Genomic DNA, 10,778 nt, shown 5'->3' on the forward strand with positions numbered 1-10,778 from the left:
AACTTGAGTTTTTAGAGGTTAATATGAAAACAGGTAAGAAGATATTTGCTGGAGTAGAAATAACTTAAAGCCAACTGCATCACCCAAAGATCATCCCAGCAATGGCAATGGTACATAGAAACTGGAAACGCGAAACACAGCTTCCATGCAAAATAAAAATTAGAAAGTATCTTTTCCAGATAGCTCAGTTAATGTGAGTCTTGTAGGCAGGTTGGCTGGTCTCAGTTTCTTTTGTGGATCTTTGTTAGTATCTATTCCTTCCAGAGGTATTTTTTAGGTAGCCCACATCTCTAAGAGTCTTTTAGACAGCTCATTTCATCTGAGCATGTCAGCTATATACACGTGGGGATGGGGGTGGAGAAGTAAAGGTAGTACGTTTCAGAGATTTCCTGAAGCTTTTGCATTTTTTTATTTCCTGAGCTTAATAACTTTCCCTGCAGGATGGAATGTTTCAACTCTCTTTAGAGCATTCGGAATCATAAGTAGGTTGTTTTCCTGTTGGTGATGAAATTTTTGTAGTTGGTGGCAGTTTCTTATTTAAATCAATAGATCCTTTTTTACTTTTAAACAAAATCTCACAATATAGACAAGGCAGCCATCACACTTGTGGTATTATTGCCTCAACATGTCAAATGCTGGAGTTACAAGTTCATGCTGCTTTACCTAGTTATATCTGTGTTGTTGTTGTTGTTGTTAAATGTGTTTATTCACTTTACAATCCAAGAGCAATCCTTTATCTCCTCTAAGTACCCCCTCATTAATTCCTCCACCCATTCTCCTTAGAAGTGGATACCCTTCTCTGGGTGTCAACCCACCCCATACCTTCACACCCCACACTCCACTCTCCAACCAGCACATCAAGTTGCTGCTGGATTAGGCATATCATCTTCCACTGAGACCAGGCAAGAGGTTCTGGAGCAAGGGAAACACTCCTCCACTGCTGATGGGAGGACAAACTTTTACAACCACTCTGGAAATCAATTTGGTGGTTTCTCAGAAGTTTGGGAATAGTTCTATCTCCAGACCCAGCTATACTACTCCTGGGAATATAACCAAAAGATGCTTCACCATCTCACAAGAACACTTGCTCATCTATGTTCATAAATAGGTTTCTCTGTTTCACTTGATGATAAACTGCAATCTTTAAGCCAAACATATCTTTTCTCCCCCAAGTTTCTTTTTGTCAGTATTTTATCACATCAGCAGAAAGCAAACAAGAACTATAGGACATACATATTCTCCAAACAGTTGTTCCAGTATGGTCAGGAAAATTGAGTATGTTGAATAATTTTAAAAGTAAACCAATTTCATAGCTTGAACATGAAATCAACCAAGTTAAAATATTTTCTCAAATATTTAATTGAAATATATTTACATCACTTCCCTCGCTCCTGTACTTCCTCCAACTCCTCATATATCCTTATGTTCCAACTCTTTCCAGGTCCTTCAGAGTTGATGGCCTCTGCTTATTATTGATTTTTTAGTCTACTGAATCTGTTTAGTGCAGACTGACCTAGCCAATCAGAGAGCCCTTTCTTTCAAGAGGCCAACTTTTTCTTTCATTTACTATCTATCAGTTGCCTATATTTCTCTTTCTAGAGATGCTACTCCAAGAGACTTTGCCTTTCCATGTTAGTATGCACACTGATATTATTATTGTGCATGTCTTATTTAGGTATCCATATATGTTTATGTATCATAGCATGGTTTCCCTCTCATTTTTAGGCGATACAACTTCATTGCATACTTTCTTGTCCTCTGACTCTTCTGATCTATCTTCCTCTTATTTTGTGATGTTTCTTGAGCCTTAAGAGCAAGAGTTGTGTTAAAAATAGATCAATTGTGGGTGTGATTTATTCAACCCATTGATATTTGCATTCTTTTGATAGCCAAGTATTACTGTTGTATTATGTGATCCAAAAACAGACAGATTAATCTATAGGGCAGGATGCAAACCTATTTGAATGCCATTTGCAAATGAAAATATTTGTCCACAAGTTTTGTGATTAAAATCTAATTTGAATACAGATGCAATAGAAAGATGTAAAACACAAAATGTTGCAAACACAAAATGTTGGCTTCTTTTTCGGAACATTTTGCTTCTATTACTTTTTCTTTTGTTTTAATGTTGTATAACCAAGACTTCAAGTTCTTTAATGAATGCTGTTTTACATTATAGAATAGTCCCATCCATCTTAGATCTTAGTTCTATAGATTCTGTCACTGAAAACATTCTCTCTTTCCCAGGGAGCTCAGAGTCCATGTTAGGACCAGCATCTCTCGGGGTTTTCCTCTTTTTCCCTAGAGAATTAGGGTTACCAAAAGTTTGTATTGTAAGTTTCTTTCTACTAGTATCTCCCTCCCCCGCCCTCTCTGTGTGTGTGTGTGTGTATGTGTGGTATATGATCTATATATATCCTCACGTCTTCAGCTATTCATGTTCATGTGTGCACCTATGGAGGCCAGAAAAAAAATCTAGGGTTACTCTACATGTTTTCCTTTAGTCAAAATATTTCATTAAATCCTGTCTTTTTTCAGCTAGGCTGGCAGCCAGCAAGCCCCAATAATCCTCTTATCCTTTCTCAGCTCCCAAGGATGTGGTAACAGAAATGCCCATGGCCATTTTCATCTTTTTACATAGTGATTACAAGTACTCTACCCCCAGGCATCCTCTAACCTCTAAAGTCACTGTTTTGTTTTGTTTTTTTTCTTCATAAATTATTAGTTTCCTTATACCTTTTAGCAAAATAACTAATTATCTTCACATAATTACTTAGTCTAGGAAATCACTAATTTTTTTTATGTTTTTCATACAATAAATTTTAAGCATGTTTACCCATCTCTAAATTGTCCTTGGTTCTACCAATCTCTCTACCCACCTAAGTTTATATTATTTCTCTCCTCTCAAAAATAAAACAGAATGTAGAAAACAAAAATGAAAAAAGCAAGAAATGAATGAATAAAAACTCCATAAAAAACCAAAGACAAAAATCAAAACAACCAAGCAAATAAACAACAAAAGAAAATAAAAACAAAAAGAAAAAGAAAGAGAAAACCCAAACAAATCAAAATGAAACAAAAAAGTCCATAGACAATGTTCATTTTCTTTTATACTGGCCACCTACTCATTGATACAAATACTGGCCTTGGGTACCACTGACTTTGTTATTTTGACCAATTACGGGAGAAAACAATGACGACCACTTGATGATGTTTAACATCAACATTAATCCAGATTACTACATAAGTATAATTTTATGTATCAGTTCAATTCATGAAATCTTTTTCTTGGACCAACATTTTATATTTTTAAAAAGATAATGAAGCAAAACTTGTGGTAGGACATTATAGTTTTCTTTTCAACCATAAATGAAGGGAGGAAAGAGATATTTTCAAACAATATTGTTCTTGTACGTGGTTTGAAGCAATATGAATTCAAGATTTGCAAATTTGTGTTCACAATATCATATATTTTCAAAGTTTGTATGATTATCATATAAGCTGGATTCTAGATGTAGAAAAATTATTTTTATGGCTTTAAAAAAAATACTTGACTTTCAACTGCATTAGAACATCCTTAGAAGGTACTGGCATAAATCAATCACTCATATAACAGGCAATAAAATCATTATCCTATTTTCCTTTCTTTCTTTTTATATCATTTGATTCTTAAAGTCAAACCAGTTGTTTGTTGGTTACTCCCACAAGCTTTGTGCCACCATTGCCCTGGTATTTTTTGCAGATAGGACAGACTGTAGGTGAAAGGCTTTGTGGCTGGATTGGTTTCTGTGTTTCTCTAAAGAAATTAGGACATGGGCATGAGGTCTGTAAAGAATTATGTTAAGATTTTGATGAGTACTTTTTGAATGTCTAGATTGCCTTTGGTAGGATGGTCAGTTTTACTATGTTAATCCTACCAATACATAAAATGGAGGATCTTTTATATCTGCTTTAATTTCTTTCTTCAAACACTTGAAGTATTTATTCTGCAAGTCTTACAACTGCTTTGATAGGGTTTCCCCAAGATATTTTATACACTATTTGAGGCTATGATGAAAAGATTTTTTTCCTGATTTCTTTTTTTTCATTCTGTTTTTCATTTATATATAGGAGGATTAATGTTTTATTTTTTGTTTTGCTTTATTATTTGTTTTGGTTTTTGAGGTTAATCTTGTATCTAGATAAATTGCTGAAAGTATTTATCACCTGTATGAGTTCCTTTACGGCATTGTTAGGATCATTTATTTATACCATTATCTGCAAATATGACACTTTGACTTCTTTTCTTTCCAAATTGTATCCTCTTGATCACCTTTGCTTATCTTATTGTTCTAGTTAAAACTTCAACCAACAAAAAAACAAACACACACACACACACACACACACACACACACACACACACAAGACAAAACAAAACAAAACAAAAAAACCCAGAATCCTATCTTCCATGAAAGAAACTATACAAACTCTGTCTCCCTTTTCTTACTTTGTGGTCTTCACTCCCATTTTTTTCTCAGAAGTTTTCTACATCTCAAACCTGCATCAACAAATCTGTACTTGATTTTTGTACCACCAGCTTTTCTTGCAAATCCACTTTTGGCCACCAAAACCCTCAAGCCATTGTCCTCTCTTGGGCATTGCCACCTCCCATGGCATCCTGGGAAGCTTTAACAAATTTCTTTATTGAAATGTACAAAGCCAAACCCTTTGAGGGATCTGGTTTCCTGTGCAGTGGCTATCCTTAGGTGAACAGATCCACTAAATGATTTCTTTAACAGCTTCTCAGTGATGTCCTCACATAGACTTTTGACAGGTTTTGAATGGCTGCTGGCTTCCATTACAGTATAGAGGCACTCCCTCCTGATGCTTTTGCCCTCAACTCAGTGTTTATTATAGGAATATGATCTTTCTTTGTCATCTTTTAAGGAAATAAGTTTTACACATGCACACATAACCTACAAACACACACACATTTTTATTACAGTCGTAGGTCATTAGGGAATTTTGATAGAATCTGCTTCCTTAAACACTTACTGAAGACTTTCTTCCATAGCTCTGTAATAGGAGGGGTGCTTGAAACCAGAGTATTTGATTCACTTCTCCAAATATTTTCCTTTCTGGAGCTCTGAGTCTTGACTTCAGTCTTTTTCTCCAGGGAGTCAGGCTGACTTTAGATCTGTTCCTGTTTCCCTTCAAAAGGTTGGTTCTATATCTGTTCCTGTCTTGGGTTTAATAGAGCAATTGCGGTATCTTCTTCCAGCTTTCTCACTAATTTGATCTTCAGAGCATCTTCAGACACTTATGCTAATTTATCCCAAGTGACTTTGTAAGGCAGTAGTTTGCCGTAATATATTCTCAAATATAACTTTATGTTTTTCTGTAATTTCTCCAGTTTGATTTCAATAGCAAAGGATTAAAGTGCAAAGTTCTAAAGCTTTTGACTGGGCCCTCAGCAGAGAGCCCACATCATCCCAATGTACCAGTTCTGAGCCCAGTCACAAAAGAAGTTTCAGATAAAAGGAAAGATCACTGGTATCAATTTTTAACACTGGATTTGTGAGCATTCAGGTTTTGAAGAAAGGTTGAAAGATGCAGTTGGTTCAGGGGCTACTGAATTCTGGTTCTTTGCCTTTACTTTTTTTAATTCTTTAATTTTTTTTTTTTACATTCCAGTCATTATTCCCCTCCAGGTCTGCCCTCTGACTGTTAGTCATTCCATACCTCCTCCCTGGTCTCCAAGAGGACGTCCCCAACCCTACCTACCAGACCCTCCACCCCACCAGACCTCCTCATTCCCTGGGGCCTCAAGTCACTTGAGGATTAAGTGGATTTTCTCTCACTGAGGCCAGACCAGGCAGTCCTCTGCTGTATACGTGTTGGGGACTGCATGATTTCTATTTCTTGAAACCAGTTACTTACTGATGGTTTTTTTCTTTGTGTGGCGCTTCTGCATCTTGGCTCTTTTCCTTCCCATCCTTCCGAATTTCTCATCTTCCTCTTTCCTTGGCACTATTGTTAGCTTTTCTCTCACTTCTCCCTTGTAGCTATGCTTTCAGCTTTCCCAGGAACACTGGTAGCAGGACCTTTCCTTCCTTTGGCTTCTGAAAACTTACAATCTCTTCTTTGTCTCACCTTCATTGTGATAGCATTGGCATCATATGGCATGTCCTGTTTCTTGTCCTTGACCTTTGCAGCAAGGACAAGAGCTGATGACTTCATCTGTTAACTTAGAGGTATCCTCCTCCTGTTCCTTTTCTACCCTCTCATGATCAAAATCTTCCTTACTAACATTTTACTTGTTATTTTTAGTATCCTTAGATCATTAGAGTGCCAAGTTCAAACTTACCAGTGTCACTGGTAATATTTTAATTAGTGTGGTCCACTCATTTAGAGCTCCAGATTCTAGATCTACTTTAGCTGAGATAACTGTCATTTTGGGAAATTTGGTAGCCACTTTTTTTTTTGGTCTGGGCTGAGCTTCTTTTGCTGTAGTTGTGATAAGTTTATGTCTTTATGCTAAGGGTGACTCTGCTATTATGTCTTCCTTTTGGGACATGTTTCTTTTTTTAAATACACTTCTGCATCCCTCAGAATATCAGACATCTTGGGTCCTCTTGCTTTTTACTAGCTTTGATCTTTGTCCATGCTAGTGGTTTAAAAGGCAGTATGTAAACCCATCAAATAGTACATATGAGTCCTACATAGCTCAGAAACTATGCATAGTAATCTTGGGTACTAAAAACACTTTGCTCCATGAGCGTAGATGACAGCTAGATGTAGTAAATGCATATATAATCAGATCAAACATTTTATCCCACTATGTCTAGTGATCTTTGTTGGGTTCTTTTCACTTACATCCACAGATTCTGAGATTACAAAATAGAAATGTCACATGTAAAAAACAAACAAACAAACACAACAACAACAAAACAAACTTGAAATGCTTGACTAAAAATAAGAATTGTGGGCTGGAAGACCATGCAGGCAATTGAAAGGGATATTTTGTGTTTACAAAAAAGTAAAGAATGTAGTAAAAAAAAAAAGATGCACTGGAACAGATACATATCTACTGTTTTACAAAGCTGAGCAAAGATTCACACACAAATGCTTCAACTAAGCAAATGTGGGGGAGGTGTACGAGATGAGTTCAGAGTAACTTATATTCTACTTAGAACATGTAAGAACTCTGACTTTGGTGTTGGACAAATGGGAAGACATTAAGAACTTAAGCTAAATCATAAATGACCTAGATTATATTTTAAAAGTAAGAGTTTGTGGCAATAACCTGATGGATAAAAGGATTCAAATAGAGTTCCAATTAATAAGCTTTTCTTAGTTAAGGTTTTACTATTGTGAACAGACACCATGACCAAAGCAGCTCTTATAAAGGACAACATTTTACTGAGGGTGACTTACAGGTTCAGAGATTGAGTCCATTATCATCAAGGTGGGAGCATGGCACCATCCAGGCACACATGGTGCTGGAGGGGCTGAGAGTTTTACCTCTTGTTCCAAAAGCAAACTGAAGAAGATTGCCTTCCAGGGAGCTAGGATGAAGGTCTTAAAGCCAAGCCCACAAGGACACACTTGCTCCGACAGAGCCACACCTACCTAAAGAAAGCCACACACCCCAATAGTGCCATTCCTTGGGCCAAACATTCAAACCACCACAAAGCTCTCTTTGGACTGTTATGAGAGGATAATGTATCTTGAACCCACATGTTATTAGTGGATATAATGGCAGATGAAGGAATTCTGGAGACTGACAGAACACAGAGGAATAACTATGCAAAGGGGAATGAAAGATGGAGGGAATGCCAGGAGTGTGGGATTGAAATAACAAATCCCCTTTGTTAAGGCTTTAAGAGTTAATTTACTTCTTTGAGGTTGAGCATATAAATAGGCAAGCTAGAAATGTCATCTGATGCTTGGGACATATACCTACAATTATGAAAGAGTTATACTTTACTGATAATGGCAGAGTCTATAATGAAACCATTACATGTGAGTTAATGAAATTAGATAGAATAGAAATATAGATTGTTAGAATACATAAAATTTCAAATTTACAGAAATTGAGAAAATTAGAAAAATCGTCTAAATGAATAATAAAATTTGAAGGTGGGTTGGTATCCCTATCTCTCCACTTGGGGCCCTCTATGACAACTAGAGGTGGTCTCTTCAGGTTCTGTATCCCTACTGTTGGACATTTTCACCCAAATTGAGTCCTGGGAGCCTCCCCATCCTAGGTCTCTTGGATTTTCTATAGATTCCCCCAATCCCCAAACTCCTCCCACAGCTATGTATTTCCTTTCATTCCCTTGGTCCTCTGGGCTACTCTTCTGCCTCTCCCTCCCATACATGATCCTGTTCTCCTTTTCCCCTTCCCCTCCCCTCTCCATGAAGGTCCCTCCTTACCTCTTCTTCCCCTGATTATGTTTTTCTCCCTGAGCTCCCAGAGACTAAGCTACCATCCAAAAAGCATACAAAAGGAGGGAGGAGTACGCAGGGGGCCTGCCCTTTCGGAGGCAAAGAAGAGGATGGGGAGGAAAGTGCTCTGAGAGTGAAGACTGGGAGGGTAGACATTTGGGGTGTAAAAAATAAAATAATTAACTAATAATAATAAATTTAAAACAATAAAGATCATCAACAATTGTGGATAGAACAATCGTTGGAAGAAATCAGAAATGTCAGGAAGCTAACTTAACAAATACAGAACTGATAGGACTCAGAATTAATAATTGCAAGTTTAACAGTCAGCAAAACCTAACAACATAGCTGTTAATGTGCTCTTATTCACAGAAAACAGAATTCAGTACAGTTAGTTTAAGCAGGTGCTTACTTTTGCAGTAAGAATGCTTAGCCTTTTTGGTAGAATAGCTAATAAAATTAATGTGGATACTCTGAATTTTCAGAACCAAAGGCGAGAAACCTACTATGAAGCCAATAAGGAAACTGACTGGTTCTCAGATTCACTTCAGAACTAGGACTTCTTTGCACACCCATGAATCAAAATGGATGCTTGTATACACCCCTTAAGAAAGCCTTCTATCTTGACAGGATATATAATTAGAAAAAAAATAACTGTGTGGTTAAAAAAAAAAAACAGGGCAGAAAATTGTAGTGTTTTTGTATGTGTTCTATGTTGGGAAATGGAATTTGGAGTTTGAAGAACTTTCCTCAAAAAAAAAAAAAAAACAGGGCAATGATGAGATTTAGAAGGACTGTAAAAACAGCTGTCTGTGGTAGGAGAATAATCTTTAATCATGTTCCATCAAGTTAGCCTGATATAACCTTCTCATCCTATATTGGCATCATGACATGTACAAACTGCAAATATTAATTGAATCTACATATCTCATTTATATTTGGGGAAGATAAATAGTAATGTTTGTTTTTCCATGAAGATGCTCTCATTGAAACCTGCATGCATATGCATATAACCACATTGATTAACCTAAGCCTTTAGAATGAATGCGATGCACCCACAGCCTGTGATTAACTTAGACACTGATGAGTTTGTACACAGGGAAACTGACTTTACTTTTTATCCAATGCGTATTTCCTCCTGTCTGTGTTGGTAGCCACCCAAATACACAAAGCTTCAAAAGCCTGGTACCTAAATACAGAAAAGCATCTTGCTGTTAGGCAGTTTACACTACATCAAGCAAATAAAACATGCTATTAAAAAATAACTAAACATCATGACATATTCTGACAATAATTCTCAAATAATTAATAAAATATACTAAAATGATTATGCACTTCTGTTTACTTAAGGGAGAAATGCTGTCCACTCACTATCCTCCTGATCCACACACACTTTTTTCAAGTCTTTGATTTTCACTGATTAGAGGTCGAAGGATTTTCTCACAGGTGTTTCTTAAAAACATCAGAAAATACATGTGTTTATATTGAGATTCATAACATTATCAAAATTCCAGTTATGAATTAGCAATGAAAATAAGTTTAGGGTTGGGGTCACCACAATATGAGGAACTGTGTTACAGGGTCACAGCATTAGGAAGGTAGAAAACCACTGTGTTAGAAGTGTACATACGACATTACTTATTCAATGATTTGTTGCATAATTGAAGGCAGTTTGGCGCTAATGTGTTCTATAAACACTGAACTATGTTGAGTTTCTTTTCTGTTCCCTGTTGTATCTCCTAAGGTTATGGGCACTCTGAAAACTTGGCAGAGCTTAAGCTAGATTTCACGTATGTATGCTGGGCAGCTTTACTCATAGAATAACTGCATTCTCTGTTGATCCAACAGTTGTTACTGGAACACCTGGAGTGCCTTGTGTCCCGACATGAAAGGTCACTAAGAATGACAGTGGTGAAGCGGCAAGCCCAGTCTCCCTCTGGAGTGTCCAGTGAAGTGGAGGTTCTCAAGGCACTGAAATCTTTGTTTGAGCACCACAAAGCCTTGGATGAAAAGGTATAGTACAGATACACAATTTCAGACCAAATCATGCTTCCATTATTGACTTTAAACTCCTTATTTTCACACAAATTAACAATAACTAAGGTCAAAGGAACACGCTTGCGTTATGAAAAAAGAGATTTAAAATTCAGTGTCTATGGATTAACAGTATTCACGTCCACGTTCTTTGGTTTATACCACTAAATGTATAACTTGTCAGTATTAGACCCTATTACATTCTTAGACCCCCAATCCAGAGACATAATCTAGTATTTGTAAATTTGGAATCTAGTATGATGTAATCTCTCTCTCTCTCTCTTCCTCTCTCTCTCTCTCTCTCTCACACACAC

General features: G+C 36.7%; 1 protein-coding gene across 37 annotated transcripts in view; it reads left to right on the forward strand.

Annotated features, from left to right (window-relative positions):
* The window catches only part of Ppfia2 (PTPRF interacting protein alpha 2), a 446,664-nt gene that overhangs the window by 276,708 nt on the left and 159,178 nt on the right, over positions 1-10,778 (forward strand). For all 37 annotated transcript variants that reach the window (XM_031348819.1, XM_031348811.1, XM_031348816.1 and 34 more), the window contains one exon: positions 10,279-10,443. In XM_031348819.1, the coding sequence (XP_031204679.1) occupies positions 10,279-10,443 (165 nt within the window). The remainder of the gene's footprint in view (positions 1-10,278; positions 10,444-10,778) is intronic.

Source organism: Mastomys coucha, unplaced genomic scaffold, assembly GCF_008632895.1.
Source record: "Mastomys coucha isolate ucsf_1 unplaced genomic scaffold, UCSF_Mcou_1 pScaffold4, whole genome shotgun sequence".
Lineage (NCBI taxonomy): Eukaryota > Metazoa > Chordata > Mammalia > Rodentia > Muridae > Mastomys > Mastomys coucha.